General features: G+C 53.6%; 1 protein-coding gene across 14 annotated transcripts in view; it reads right to left on the bottom strand.

Moving 5' to 3' along the window:
• The window catches only part of CAMK2G (calcium/calmodulin dependent protein kinase II gamma), a 54,274-nt gene extending 39,395 nt beyond the window's left edge, over nucleotides 1–14,879 (bottom strand). For 10 of the 14 annotated variants that reach the window (XM_059900469.1, XM_059900475.1, XM_059900467.1 and 7 more), the window contains exons 1-3: nucleotides 14,699–14,877; nucleotides 13,239–13,333; nucleotides 2,184–2,243 (exon numbers count right to left, since the gene is read on the bottom strand). In XM_059900469.1, coding sequence (XP_059756452.1) covers nucleotides 2,184–2,243; nucleotides 13,239–13,333; nucleotides 14,699–14,763 — 220 coding nt within the window. In that variant the 5' untranslated portion in view covers nucleotides 14,764–14,877. Of the gene's footprint in view, nucleotides 1–2,183; nucleotides 2,244–13,238; nucleotides 13,334–14,698 lie in introns of all 14 variants that reach the window. The other 4 variants (XM_059900476.1, XM_059900480.1, XM_059900482.1 and 1 more) reach the window with 3 other exon arrangements.
• Nucleotides 14,880–15,966: the final 1,087 nt, after the last annotated feature.

Below are 15,966 nucleotides of genomic sequence, written 5' to 3'. Positions count from 1 at the left end.
GGACAATTCATCATTGCTCTACGAGTTGGTCACCTGGGACATAAGGAAATGAAGTTGCTGTCCGCAGACCCTGAGACCCGGGACTGGAACACCAAAATGCTTCTGTGCTCGTGGATGGCTTTAGTCACCCACATTCTTTTTTTCTCCTGCTCTGGAACTGCTAGGTCAGAGGTCACAAGCTCACAAAGCCTAGAGGGACCAGGTAGGCAGTACAAATGTGAGATAACAGCAAACACAGTGGCCAGCGGGCTAAAGTGGCAGCCACTGCCCAGCCCCAGCTGATTCCGGCCACATATGGATGTGGGCTCAGCAGAGCCAAACCTTCTGATTTGAAAGATTGGGAAATAGAATTTTTTTCAAAATGTGAAATCTCGTTTTAAAATACTGGCAAACAATACAAATATTTTTAAACCACTGGGCCGGCCAAACAAAACACGCCTGAGTCTGTGACTGCTGTTTTAGCTGCTCCTCTCATCATTTCTCTTCTACCTAAGGCAACACTTCGGTCCCCACCGTCCTGTTTGCAGGTGAGGGTCTAACTTCAGAGAGCTCCGGTAGTTCCAAACCCAGGAACTGTGGGCTGAGAGGTGCTGGCTCTGTGGAAGACTGCACCAGGCAGAGCTGAGCACCAGCGATGCCAATCTGCTTCGGGTGTAATCCAAGCTGCTGATTGCCATCTATAAAGCCCTGCACGGCTGCAGGTCTGGTTACCTCACAGCTCCTCTCCCCTTGGGCTGGAGTACGACCTCACTCTCCTACCTAATAGCTCCCGGTGAGCACTCCAGCCCGAGATCTGGGAAGCCGGAGGCTGAGTACCTCTGGAGGAAGCATCGAGCTTCGGCAAGTCGCCTTACAGCCCCAGCTGCCAACCCAGCGGAGTGGGAGGCCTCCAGGGCACTGTGGGAGCCCCGATATTGAGGCTGTGCCTGAGGAGCGCGGAAAACGTGTTGTCCTTTGTGATGATCACAGCTTTCAGGGAAAACCTAGGAGATGCTCCCTGCTCTGCCTCAAGTCAAGCCCGGGGCTTCTGCTCAGACGCTGCAGCCAGCCCAGTTTCTGTTCCCTCTGCAAGAAGCACCGAATTGGGGCTTCCCTGGTGGCGCAGTGGTTAATAATCTGCCTGCCAATGCTAGGGGACATGGGTTCGAGCCCAGGTCCGGGAAGATCCCACATGCCGCGGAGCAACTAAGCCCGTGTGCCACAACTACTGAGCCTGCGCTCTAGAACCCGCGAGCCACAACTACTGAGCCCGAGTGCCACAACTACTGAAGCCTGCACGCCTAGAGTCCATGCTCCGCAACAAGAGAAGCCACCACAATGAGAAGCCCGCGCACTGCAACAAAGAGCAGCCCCCACTCCCCGAATCTAGAGAAAGCCAGTGCGCAGCAACAGAGACCCAACGCAGCCAAAAATAAGTAAATAAATAAGTTTAAAAAAATAAATAAATAAAAAAAAAAAAAAAAAAAAAAGAAGCACCGAATTGGGGCCAGCGTTTTTGGCAAAGACTACTTCAGCTGAACAATGTAAAACGGAGCTGGAGTGGGCTGTGGCAGGCAAACCTCCTCGGCTTTAGAACAACCAACAATGTGCTCCTGTCCCGCATGTCAGGGTGGGAGCAGGGAGAAATCCTCTTATTTTTCTCCTTCTCCATCCGAGTGGCTCCTGCCATCCCATCTCCAGAGAAGCCAGGCGGGTGGGCAGCTTGCTTTCCCGGCTCCGGGGAATACAAACGGGAGCACCATGGAAACCCCCAGAGTGTGCACGACACCGCAACAGGAACAAAACTTTTTCAAGTCCAGAAACAAAATCCGGACCCTTTTATGATGGCCATGGAAGGCCCCTGGTGAGGGATGCTGGCAGGCTACTAGCCCAGAGCCTCACACGCCGAGGACCTGGACCTCAGCCCACAGATGGAAGGAGAGGGGAAGAAAGCGAGTCTGAAACATATTCTGATACCTCACTCCCAGCCCTGAGGTGGCACCACAGGGATGGAGACACTCAGGTCTCTGAACTAGAACACCCCAGAATTCTGAGCAATATATGGCTGCTATCCTGCTTGGGCAAAAAAAGACACCAGGCAAAGGCCCAGGGACAGAAGTGGTTCCCTGCACAAAAACAGTGGATTTCTGTTCTCTCCAACTTCCACAAAATGCCCAAGAAATGCTCTATATAAGGGCACTTACCAATGTTTGGATGCTTCAAAAGTCGGCATATCCGGGCCTCACGTTCTAGTTTCTGGTGATCTAAGAGCAGAAGAGAGAAAACAAAAGCCATCAAACATCCATTCTATTTGTGGCCACCGGCTATTCATATGCTTTCAATTCTTAGGCACCAACTATGCCCTTTTTACAATTTGCTGAATTAATACAGCAGGTCACGGCAATTCTGGAGACAAGTATTAATGACAACCTTTTCCTGATGAAGAAGTGCCTTAGGAAAGCTTCCCAAGTTAGTGAGTGGCAGAGCCAGGATATGAATCCAGGTCTTTAACTAAAACTGTAGTGCTCTTTCCACCACAGCAGGGATTTCACTGGGCCAGTGTGTCCAGAATCTCTTCCTTGTTGGAAATACTAATAATAATGGCTAAGTTTTATTGAACACCTACTACAAGACCAGATATTGTGCTAAGAGTGCTGCATATATTCTCTAATACAGTCTTCATGGCAACCCTGAAACATAATGATGCTGACAATGAAGATGGTGATGATTTGAAAAAAATAATAATACTAGCTAACATTTATTGAGAGCTTACTTCTACACCAGGCAGATACATATTTTAATTTAGTCTCAGAACAATGCTGTGAGGTTGGTAGTATTATGATGCCTGTTTTGCAGAAATCCTGCTTCTCCCCAGGATCCTCTTGGCTGTCCACTGCTGAGAGCTCTGACCTCTTGGCACTCAGGCTCTGGGGTTACTCTGTTTTGGTGAAATGACCAGAATCCAAGAGCCCACAAATCTAAGCAAGCTGTGTTGGTCAGTTCCTTCCTCAGGAAGGCAGAGCTCCAGGAAGCAGAAAGAGAGGCTGCTACTACTCAAAGCAAGGTGGCCTAGAAGCCCTGCCTACTCTACCCCCCCATCTCTACTTGCTGGAATCCTGCCAAAGTCACCTGCTTCACAGAGTCTTCCCTGTTCCTCCTGGTAGTCTGTGACTTCTCTCCCCATGACCCACCCCCGTCTCCCACAGCACCTCTTATAATTCTCACATCACACATTAAATCATACATTAAATCTTTCGGTCACAAGCTCTTCAAAGGGTGGGACCTCTCTGCGTGATGCTTCCTAGAGTTCCTTCCATATCAGAGGCTTAATAACGGTTTGTCAATAACATTGACAGTAGTAGTAAAAACTACTATTTACGAAGCATTTACTATATGCCAGGCAGAGGCACGGATTATCTTATTTCATCCTCACAGAAACCCTGTGAAGTGGAGGATCTGATTAGCTCCATTACATTGTAAAGGAGGAAACTGAGGCTTAAAAGGTTCAAGTAACCTGGCCAAGGTCCCACAGACAGGCAGTGGATGCAGGTGGTCCGAGCCTAGAGCCCTCTTTCTCCATTGCTATGATGTAATGACAAGATAAAGAAAAGTGAGAGTATCAAGTAAAGACTCCAGGCTTTGGGGGGCATAGTCCAGTTCACCTCAACTTCTCCAGGTCCAGGCAGATACTTTCCCATCCATAGCTGCCAAGCAATTCCCGCCTCCCTTGGTAGGGGCTTCTGCCCATCCCACCTCTACCTAAATAGCAAAGAGTCTCTGTAAAGCCTCCCATGACCCTCACAACCCTCACAACCATTTTACCAGGCAGGTGCATTGATTATCCCATTTCACAGATGATAAAACAGGCCCAGAGAAGTTAAATAACTTGCCCGAGATCCTACAGCAGGAAAGGGATAGAACTGTGATTTCAGGCCCAGGCCTGCCTGAGATAATGTACGGATTATAGATGAGAAGGAATTCATATTTATTGTTTCACCAACCACCCTCAGCTTTGTCCTAAACTTTCCCTCTAGGGACAGCTCTGCTTTGTGGAAGAAGGACGTGGGGACAGGCAGAGATTAGTTCCTGCTGCCTAGCTAATCCATCCCAGCTGTCCAAAGATCTGGGTCAGGCCTTCCTCGAGTTCAGTATGACCACTGACCAGGATGCAGCCAGGAGAACTCCAGGTAACCCCACACTGCCTGGGATCCCTCAGGGCCAGGGACCTTCAGAAGGTAGGCAGTTGAGGAAGCAGCACTAGCCCTGCCTGGTGGCAGGGGGGCTTGCTTCTTCCAGATCTGGCCAGAGGATGTCAGGGCGACCCCACCTTCCTCCCCATCCCTGGACGTGGGATGGCGGTACCAAGCTAGTCACCCTAAAGCTGAAGACCCACCAGCCCTCGCTCTGACCACTCACCTCACACCCTCCAACCCCCAACTCTCGGGCTTGGCTGCCTGGGCAGGTGCAGGAGAACAGTATCTTGCCATGCGGAGGTGGCAGCTGAGGGGAAGGCCCAGAAGATTAATGTTTATCTCCTCCCTTAAGACTCTTACTGGCTAATAGTTACAGTTCCACAACAGCAAAAGCACTAAAAATACGGGTGCTCTGGCTTTATCAGTGACTCAGAGTAGGAAGAGAAGAGACACAGAGTCACACACCCAGCTCCTTGAAGGAGCTGCCCAGGGTCCAGAGGGTCCTAGATAGTCACTTAGTTCGACCCTAACTCCCAGGAGCTGAGCCCCACATTCTGCCCAAGGCATGTGTCTCCTCTGAACCTCGGGCTGCGTCTTGGTCCTTGCTCTGATCCTTAGTCATGGAGTCTGGCCATTAACACATCAGCTTTGGAGTCAGAGAGCCCCAGGCTGAGTCCCAGAGCCGCCACATTGGGTGAGTTATTAAACCCATCTGAGCCTCATTTATTCACTCAGAAAATATTTATTGAGGCCTACTATGTGACAGGCACTGTTCCAGATGCTGGGGATATGGCAGTGAACAAAAGAGATAATAATCCCCACCCTCATCGAGCTGATATCCTAGAGGAGCTGGGGGTGGGGAGGGACAGACAGTAACAACTGGATGGTACGTTAGATGTCGTGGTAAGTGCAATGGAGAAAAATAAAGCAGGGAAGCGCGAGAGTGGACACTTAAAATAGGTGGTCAGGGAACACCTCAGCAAGGAGGTGACGTTTGATTAGAACCTGAAGGAGGTGAGAGAGTGAGCCAGGCACATAGCTTGGGAAAAAGTTTCTTCGCTTCTAAAATGGAGGCAGCGATATCCGTGAATTAAATGATGTATTTGGGTAAACGCTCAGCACAGTGCCTGGCACACAGGGAGAGCCTCCTTTCCAAGGGCCCAGTGATAAGACGGATGAGACCTCCCAGGCTGGGCTTGTGCCCATGGCCATCACCAGAGACACGAGAGAGTCGGGCCCACTCTCCCTCAGCCTGGGCAGTCATGGGGTCCACAGCACAGCAACTGAGCCCTCCGACCTGGCTCCATCACAGCCTCCTGTTTGGGGGGGGGGGGCCCACCTGTGTCTACAGGGGAAGGTTAACAACAGGGGCTCATCAGACAGAGGACAGCCCAGGAAATGCCGCTGCCCGTGGGATCCCTGGTCTTCCTCGGCCTCAGCCTTGCTGGCTGTGGCGCCCTGCCATCCCGAAGCTCTGCTCAATGAGCCGTGTGGTTTCTGCTTACCACGTTCTCCCTGCCTCCTTACTCCTCGCACAGCCAGCCAGCACCCCACCTCTCCAGCTATTGGCTCTTGTCCCTTTCCCTCCTCACTTCCGGTCCTGTTGTCCCCTCCAGGGCTGCTCCATGTCTGGGAAAAAGCAAAGGGCTCCACCCCAGCAGCAGTGGTGTTTGAGGAACAAGTAAGGTTTGCAGAGCATCTTTTCCAGATGCAAGGTCTGTCCTGTAAACTCGCATCCCCAGCCCCAAAAGGGGTGAGGCCACTGAACTGGCCTGGTCCACAGTGGTAGGTCCAGGTCCTGGCTTGGCATCCCAAGGTGATAACACATCAGCCGGTGCTCTTGTCACAAAGGCAGCCTTCTCCCTTGAGAGCCCCCTCCTTCCAGTGACCACTGAGCTTGCCGTTCCTAGGGAATAGCCCAGACCTTCCAAGGCTGACCCTCTTCCCACCCACCTTTCAACTGGGCTCATCCCCACCCCCTCACACGGCCCAGCCCCCCCCTTCCTGTTTGACAACGGCCACTTCCCGCTTTTGCACAGGGCCACTTCCTGCCTGCCTGTGCGCTACTGCCATGGAGAGACCCACCCCTGCCGGCCTTCAGCCCAGCTCCAACCATAGCCCTCTGCAAGGATTTCCCCTCAAGAGCAGAGGTGGCAACAGGAGCAGAAAGCAGAAGCGGCCGTTATCAAGATCCCGCTTCAGGCTTTCCTAACAGCCCACCCAGGGCAGAGCCAGGCCCTGGGACACAAGGATCCCTGGAGGCCTCACCTCTCCCGCTTTCTGCCCAAGCGCTTCAAGACTTGGTTCAGGGCACCACAAAGGCCGAATACCCTTGACAAGAAGGGCAGCAAGGAGTGACCAGATGCAGAAAAGAGGAAGCAGACAGTGAGGAGACGGTGCGTGACAAAGGGGCGGCAGAAACACCTCTCCCTTAGGACCCCAGGGGAGATGCCCACTCCAAATTCACTTTCCTTCCCCAACAGGATCGGGGCCCAGGGAGGGCCGGTCAGATTCTCCACAGCCCTGCAGAGACACGCTGGCTGATTTAGTGACATTTCTCTAAAACCACGAATGCCACCACCAGCTTCAACTAAGATCCTGCTGCCATCTAAACATACAACCCACTGTAAGTGGGAAAGGACACAGAGCCCTGCTCTGGCTATGGGGACTCTCCCCAGGTTCCAACCTCAATGACACCCTTGACTTCTCAAAGGGTATTTCAAAGGTCTGTGCCTGTGGCCCCAACATGGGTTAGGAAAAGCTTCCCAGAGCCTATCGAGTTCAGATGCTCGATGTGGGTCTCTCCTCTTGTTGCTCTTCCAAGTGCCCCCCTCCAGGCCCCCCGGAGATATCGCTCCGAGGAGTATAAACAAGGGCAGCATAGGGATTTGGTGTCATAATCCACATTCCCCAGCTGCTTATAAACAGCCCCTGGCCTTGGGCACTGACTAGTGGGAATCCCAAGCCACAGTCTCATTGACCTTACCCTGCCATTGTGATGCCACATCCCTTCCTCTTTGAATCTCACTCTAAAGGTGCAAAGTGCCCAGTTAAGAACAAAGTCCGTGTATCATGTAAGAGCAGGGGCCACAGCTTCTAATTCCTTCACACCCATACCCCCGGGGACTAGCTGAGGGTTGTGAATACAGTGAGACGGAGCCTGAAATGTGCCCACGTGAACCCCTGGGGCTCTGTCCTTTAACCTGGTGTCCCCCCCTTCTCTTCGGTCCTAACTCGAGCAGTTTTAACTGGGCGACACAAAGACCTGAGCCCTACTTTGGTCTCTGAATCTTAAGACAAGAGAAGCTTTAACTAAGGAGGAAAAGGAGGGAGGCACCAAGAAGTGCCCCATAGTGAAAGTCTCCCAAACCAGCTTGGACAGAGAGAATCCCCATGGGGTCACTAGCAAGCCCCAAGAAGGCAAGGCTCTGCCTCTGGACACTCTCAAGGGCCAGAACAGGGTCAGCCGCTGAGTTCTCCATGCCCCTGGCAGGGCTCTGGGTGCCTGCAGCCTTTGCCCACTGTTTTGGTGACATTTCCTTCATGGTAACCAGCCCCAAGTAAAACATCCCAGGAAGCAGCCCCTAAAAATAGCTCCTCCCAGGGCAGCAGCAAGCAGGGGGAGGGGAAAGAGAGGGAGGAGAAAAGAGGGGAGCAGATGGGAAGCTGCTGCTGCTGATAGAGCCCAGGAAGTAGAGGTGGTGTTGGGGGGAAGTGGCTGGAAATATCCCCATCATAGAGCGGTCTCTACCCACAGAGGTGGTTACAGATGACAGCAAGACCTAGCCAGCAGCAAGGAGGGATTTGCTCCACTGGGCTTAGAGCTCTGGGCCTAGATGGAGAGGTACGGGGGTGATATATCAGGATTTATCACAGGAACAAAATATCCAGAATATGTATTTTAAAGGGAAGAGTCAAAGGGTAAGTGAAGTCCATACTGCTTAAGGATGCTGGGATCTGAGCACTGGCAAAATCACTGGCATGCCTACATCTCAAAACAAACCAATCTTTTGTGTCTTGGTTTCCCCACTGGCTGTGGGACAGATCTGGCTGGCCAGGGGCAGAAGACAAAGGGCCTCTGCCGAGAGGCACTCAGAAGGTGCTAAGTGCCCATTTCTTCCTGTCACCACCCTTTTGGCACCCAGGGGATCAGGCCCACGTCAGCCCGCCAAGGCTGTCCAGAGAGCAGCAAGCACAGAGATGGGGCAGAAGCCTGTCACACCCACTCCTCCCCTTCCCTGTCTCCAGCCTCAGCAGAGAATGGGGTCAGCCACTCACCTCTAGGGTTTCAGCACAGCCTCAAAGCTTGGAGCACAGCTCCTAACAAGGGACCAGAGCAAGCAGCAGGAAGAAGCAAGCAGCAGGGCTTCCCCTACAGGATGGGGCCACCTTCCAACCTCCATCTCCACCCTATGATGCCAGCACCCCAAGTCACTCGGGGAAGGGGTGGGAGGGCAGGGAGGCAGGCCGGCCAGTGTTGTGTGAGCTAAGTCGCACAGCTCAAAGCATGACTGTGTGATGAAACTGGCCCTTAGCACAAAGAAGGGGCCTCCAGGCTGCTTCCTCATCTACCCAGGGGGAAGGGTCAGAGGAGCTCCTTCACTTATATACAGGATGCCCATTTCTCTGTCAACAGAAATTGGTCTGTTTTATCCTCAGGAGGAAAGCACGGTTTTGGATCTAATATCTAATCTCCTTAAATGCTTCCTCAAGTCTCAGAGTCCCAGCGTTCCCATGCTGCATAGATTTCTCTTTCTTCTGCCCCTCCCTCATTGCATCACCCTCCTCTCTCTTCATCCTTAACAGGAAAGTCTCACTTGGAGATACCACAGGGGACACAAATGTCATGGGGGCTACTCAGGCCAACACTAAGGGGGTGGAGACTTTTAGCTGGCACCACCCAGGGGGATCCTATTTCACTCCTCAGGGCCAGCTGGACCCAGAAAGGGACAGCCTTTGCCCTTCTGGTGGCCAACATGCCACAACTCCAGCCCCTCAGCTTGCCACAGCCTTGGACACGAACTGGCACCCCAATCTGGGGGCTCAGAAGCAGGCCTCTAATCACAGAACAGCCCACGTACACAGATGGCCACATACCGGCCAAGACACCACCTGGAGAAGGCTGGGCTAAGGTGTGTCTGGTAAATCTCAGAGAGCATGGCAACAGCAACTGTCACAGCTGTTGCTGACTTTAGACGGCATTTCTTGAAGTGTGGCTCAGGGTCTACCTGCATGAAATTCACTAAGGCACTTGTTAAAAATGTCGATTCTGAGGCTCCACCCCAGACCTCCTGAAGCAGAATCTCTGTGGACAGAGCCCAGGAATGTGCATTTTTAACCAGTCTTCAAGGTGATCCTCTGGTACACTAAAATTGAAAATTGCTGCTTAGAGGAAGTCCCAACATTGCCCTATAAGGCCGTTTATGACACGGAAGGAAGATGATAAGCTGCACTGTCTTCCTATATCTCCCACCTGCTTTATTCTCCAAGCACAGGTCTTTAACCTCATCTGTCCCCCCTACAGCTGTGTCAGGCCTACAGCCTGGCTCCGTGGATGAGAAAGGGGGAACCCAAGCCAGCACCAGGGTACAAGGGATCCAGCAACTTGCCTATGAGTTTCCTGAGCGCCAAAGCCAAAAGGCAACCAGGCTGGTTGCACAGTCCATTCACTCAACAAGTATAGGAGGCTCAATATGTCTCAGGCACTTTGCTGTATCAATATGTATCCGGCCCCGCCCACACCAAAGTAAAAGAAACAGATATGGTTCCTACCTTTACCTCCCAGGTCCTGAGGAAGGGGAAAGCTTTTGCTTACATTTAGCTTCAACAGAAATGTCTTCACATGGGGTATACAGATTAAATAAATAAATAAACAAAGCAAGTGCTGTAACAGATTTCATAATATTGTTTCCGATAGCACCTCTTAGTAAGGCTAAGTATCCCATCGTAGTGAAAGCAATCGGAATTCAGATAAATGGTCCAAATAGAGAAGTTTCTTATGACCTGAACTGCTCCAAAGATAAATCCTAAACTATGTAGAGAAAAGAAAGGACCATTTGCCCTTCAACTGTAGCAATATGGGAAATGCTTTGGATATAAGCAAGAGAGTGGGATATAAAATGTTATGCTCCACGAGGTGAAAATCTATATGCATATGAATAAAGATAAGAAGAGAATATGAAGATTTAAAAATAAAAAAAGACATAAGGGCTCAGGCTTCTGGGGGAGGGGGTGCTCTTAAATCTTAAAATAACGACTTATCATTGCCATCACCTGGCCCACTAGCTCTGCATCCAAGCCTATTTTAAATGCCTCCTGCAGCCTAGCTGAGAGCTAAGCTTGGAACCACCGGCTCCCTTAAGAGCCCCAACTCTACACCTACTGCTGTTCCAAAGCAAATGGAGTGACGTTATGTGACTTTCAGTGACTCTACGTGGACAGGCCCGCAGACAACATCAGCGCTCAAGGCTCAGCCACGTGAACTCCCTACCTTGTCGCACAGCCACCACCGTGGGCCCCCGAGGCCACCATGACAAGAAACAACAGAGCAAAAGAAGGATTCCCATCCAGAGCTGACCCCCCAGAAGACCAGGTGATCTCTCCCCATGCCTCCTGGGCCACCTTACCATGGATGCCAAGGAGAACCGGCCCGATACGCTCTTTTTCACTCGGCAGCACAGAGGATCACAAACAAGAAAGATAACAGGCAGAGAGACTCAGCAAACACAGCAAGCTCCTTCAGACCCTCATGGATGACCCTGGTGGGCACACCACATTCCCAGACACAGAAATCCAACACCTGTGGAGCCCCAGACAGACAGACAGCGACGAGTGAAACCCAGCCCCAGCCGCTGCACCTTTATAAAATATACAGCGTAAACTGAGAGGCTGCAGGGAAGCCACGGCCTTCACTCCCTAACCCCATGGGCACCAGCCTAGTGGGCACTGGCCCAACCCTCCCCAGGAGCTCACACCCCCCACGCCCACACCTACAGCACAGCCCCTGGATGGCTCCCTCCATCTCCAAGACAACACCCTCCCACTCTCAACCTCCAAACAGTACGGGCACTTACATATTCCTGAACTCTCTTGTTGGCATCTGCGCCTATCAGCCAGGACCAGGCCTCTGTCCCAGAGTTAACCTGGCACACAGGCCACACAGCAGAGCCCCAGTTTTGGCATAACCATCTCGAGAGAGGGGGAGTTGCTGCCTAAAGCATATGATCTTACACAAGAATCTTCTTGAGGAGAAAAGAAATGAAACCTCATCCCATTTGGGCAGGGAAAGAAAGATATCAGCTGGGAAAGATGGGACAAGGTTGAAAGAAGGTGAGGACTGGAAAGGGACATGATCACATAGGTTAGGGAAGTTCAGGTGGGTAGGGAAGGAGTAGAAGATGATGGCCCAAGGCAGGCAGCTCCACAAAGTCACCACACCAGCTACCCTCATCCCAGAGTTCAGCTCCCAGCTGTCTCTCTCTCTCCCTCCCTCACCCCTGGGTCAGAGGACAGTGGTGCGATGAGGAAAGCAAAGCATTGCATCATTAACTGGAGACACCAGACACCAGCCCCATTTCTGATGCACCAGGGCTATGCTGTGTGGGCACGGGGAGGTATCCATTCTCAAACCGTCATCCCTGCCTGCGCCCTGCATCCTTGGCCAGAGGATGTCTGCCAAAGAGTCCAGCCCACCGCATTGTCCCGCCTCCCCATGGAAGGAGGGCATCTGACTGCCCACATATCTCTATGGCAACCATCGCCTGCCTCCGACTCAAGGTACCCAGAGAGAAAGAAAACAAACAAATAAGTCAACTTAATAGCCAATGTAGAGGAACAGCAAGAGACAGGGGCTGGGAGGGAGACAGCAAGACAATCCCTGCTTGTGGGGATGGAGAGAGGCCCTCCCAGCCAGGAGGCAGACACAGCCCTGCTAAACAGGTCCCAGAATAACTGACATGACAGAAGCCCACTGTCATTTTATAGCTTCTCCAATGCTTAGGGACATCTATTACATCTCTTACCCCAGAGACGCCCAGGTCATTACTAGCCATGGCCCACATCTTCTCCAGGGCATCTGTCCTGGCTCCTAATATATTTATCGCATCCTATTGCCTAGTCTTAATTCCTTTCTATGAGTCTCATAACCTTTGTCTTGGTGCTACACCCTGCAGCTCTCGATGACCTGACGCATCCACATACCTCCATACTCACCACACCTGTTCACAAAGCACTTCACACATTGTTGGGTCTATACCTATCAGATGAGGTGAGTTTGGCAAGCACCCAATACAAGGTGCAGGGAGTGTAGATTCAAGGTGTGAGAGACAGGGCCTGACCCTCCTGGCCTCAGGTACTTGGAAGGATCTCACAAGTTAGGCCCCCAGTCCTGGGTCTTCACAATTCTCAGATCCCGAGGCCAAGCTGCTCCCACTCCGACCAGGCCATTGAGATTTCCAGACCATGAGGCATCAGCCTCCACCCAGGACAGACTGCATCTGCTGTTGCTGCACCACCAACTTTGTAATTTGATCAAAAAAGCAATCAAGTTCATCTGGCAGGATTTGTTCCTGAGAAGCCCTCGCCAGTAGCAGCCTCCCCTGATGTTTACAGATTTCCTTCCCTTGGGAGTCTGTTCTGCCGCCTGCTGGGCAGGGGGAGGCTGGATTTGTCAGAGCTGTTCACTTACTGCATTTTCATCTTAAGTCCCCACTGGGGCACAGGGACTCGGACAGGCCTGGAGTGGTTACCACTGCCCCAAACACAGACTCCAAATGACCCAAATGAAGAGCTAGCCACCCACCACTCCCCATATCCTCCACCTCCATAAAAACCAAACTCCCTTGAGCCTTCACAGACTACTCCTCCCAGCAGCAACCTACATCTCTTACATCTTCATTCTTTTCTACCTGTTCCCCATACAATTCCTTGCCTGGTTTCAAAGTCCACCCACCCTGAAATCCCAATGCTTCTCCAAGTGCTAAAACGCACAATCCCCAACTCCTGGAGCAGAAGAATCCATAGCCCTTGGAGGCACCCTTGGGAGAGACCAAGATGGGGAATACTCACCCCGGGCAGATAACTTCTTGGTATTGATGATTTTGGCTGCATACTCCTGTGTGGAGGTTTTCTTCACACACCTGCGGACCACAGAGAAAGCACCCCTGGAGGGAGAAGGGGGAAAGAACTGGGAAACGGAGCAAACACACTTCAGGTCTGAGGACAGTGATGCTCCCATCACTAGACCTTCAGTCAAAATCACACACACACACACCAGCGTAGTACCTATCACCATCCAACATGGGGCCGAAGGATGTGGCCTCGGCAGGACACTCAACAGATGTGGGTGGAGGACCACCGTACTCCCACACCCACATCTAGTTCTGGGCAAAGCAACAGCCCTAACCTCAGGCTGTGCGTCAAGCTGGTGGCAGATGCTTAAAACACACACCTGCTGCATCTCACGGACAGCCCTGCAGTCCAGGCCTAGAGGACCCGGAGAAGGCAAGAGACCCTGCCCTTTTCTCAGCAGGAATAGTTGGGGGTAGGAGGAGAGATTAGAAAGAGGGTATAATCCCCTGAGAGAGAAATCTCCCTCAACCATGGGGGAAGGTGAGGAAAGTGAGGCTCAAATCCCCCTCACCCGGCTTCATCCCACTGCAACCTGGCTCAACTGACAGCAAGGAAAGAGAGGATCCAGTTGTGGGTCTCAGACATCAACAGCTCCCCTTTCCCATGATATTTCCCTCTACGTCCGCACCCCCCCCCCCCGCCCAGTCCCCCACGGGAGCTCGCACTCTCCAGCTCTGGAAACATCTAGGGGGGCGGGCAGGGCGGGGGCTGCAGCGGCCGGGCTCGCCGCCGCGGGTGGGGGTGGGGGTGGGGGGGCTGGGGCTGCTGCAGCGGCCTGCTTAGTGCGGAGGGGAGGGGGATCCTGCGGCTGCGGCGCGCGGCTCCCGGGACCGCTGCAGGGATGGGGGGAGGGGACAGGGGTGCTGCAGCACTGCCCAGCAGTGGGGCTGGGATCCTGGAAGCTGCACTAGCCGGGGGCGGGGCCGGGTACCAAACATCCCCCCACACCCGGGGACCGCAGCGGGGTTGGAGCTGCAGGGCCGGGGAGGGTCCTGAGTGCCAGCCGCGTGGGACATAGGACGGGATGCTGAATGAGCTCCTGAACTGAGTGGGAAGGAGGCAGCGGGCAGGTGGGGTCGGGATGGGGGGCGCCTGAAGGCTGCAGGAGGGGCGGGGCTGGGGGGCGCCCAGGAGCTCTTCAGGGGTTGCAGTCCCCGCGGCAGCGCGGGGTGCAGCAGCTCGGGCAGCTGCTGCAGGGCGCGGAGGGCGCTGAGGGGCAGGGAGCTGGGGGCGACGGGGCCCCCGGAGGCGGCTGGCGGGAAAGGCTGGGGGTGGGGCGGGCCGAGGGGGCGCTGCAGCGGCTGGTGCAGGGCCGGGGGGCGGGGCGACGAGCCGCATAGCGCCCGGGCGGCGGGGGCAGGGTGGGGGAGCCCCGGCGGGCGGCGGGCGAGCCGTACTTGCCGAGCTCCTCGAAGAGCTGGTAGTCGTCGGTGAAGCGGGTGCAGGTGGCGGTGGTGGCCATACTGGCGGGCGGGCGGACGCGGCGGTGCAGCCCGCGCCGACGTCGGTGCACAGTCACCACCGCCCGGCCGAGGGAGCAAGAGGAGGAGACGGGGCTGAGCCCGGCAGCACCGCGAGACTTTACCGGGGAGAGCGAGGGAGGGAGGGACACCCCCGCGCCGCCCGCCAGCCCCGCCCCCAGCCCCGCCGGCGGCCCCCGGCCCGCCCCCGGGGACGGGCCTCCCGCCGCCGGCCCCGCCCCGCCCAGGGAGCCGCCTGGGCTGGGTCGAGCGCGCGGGGGAGGGAAGGGTGAGTGTGTGTCGGGGGGTGGTCTCAGCCCCGGGCCGCCTGGAGGGAGTTGAAAGGTTCGCGACCTGTGGGCTTGTCTCAGGGCGGACCCTACAAGTGCTCAGAACGTGCGTGCGAGTGTGTGTGTGTGTTGGGAGTGTGTAGGGGTCTGGACCACCGAGTTTTCTGGTGAAGCTCCACACTCGAGTCCGGCGCACACGATGTGGAGAGAGGGCCAAGGTCAAAAAGCCCGTGTCACACTGCACACTCGGGAGACGCCCCCAGTCTGTGCAGAGCCAGCTCTCAGCAGCCTTCCCTCGGGAAGCTGACAGTCTAGACTTGTGTAAGCATCAGGGCCATTATTAGATAAAACCCTTCAGGCACGGTTTGTTCAGGGAGACCAGGCCAGGACGAAGGATGCAGGTGGAACTCTGCCTTCCTGCACTCCAACCTTAGAGATGAGAGAATGTTCTCTCTCCGGCCAGCAAAGAAAGGGATGAAATGGGAACCATTTAGAAAAGGCTTTGTGTGGTGTGGGCTAGAAGAGCAAGTGGAAGGAAGAAAAAAATAGCCCCATTTTCTTGCAGGCACCCTTTATTTTATTTTATGGCACTCATCACATTGTGTAATGATATGTTTACTGGTATGAGAGGCAGTAGAGCAAGAGCATGGCTGTCTTAAGAGTGAGCTCGGGGTCAGACTGCCTGACTTGGATTTCTGGGCAACTCACTGACCAGCTGTGTGACATCGGCAAATCACTTAGTTTGTCTGTGCTTCAGTTACCTTATCTGAAAACTGGGAAGAGTAATAGTAACTACCTCACAGAGTTTTGAGTATTAAATGGACTAAACCACGTTGGCACTTAGAACAGTACCTGGTACCTAAGTAGAAGAGTGTTAGCTATCTGTTTAATATTTGCCTTCCCACTAAATTGTAA

The sequence above is a fragment of the Balaenoptera ricei genome, chromosome 16 (genome assembly GCF_028023285.1).
Source record: "Balaenoptera ricei isolate mBalRic1 chromosome 16, mBalRic1.hap2, whole genome shotgun sequence".
Lineage (NCBI taxonomy): Eukaryota > Metazoa > Chordata > Mammalia > Artiodactyla > Balaenopteridae > Balaenoptera > Balaenoptera ricei.
This window is presented reverse-complemented; position numbering and strand designations above follow the sequence as displayed.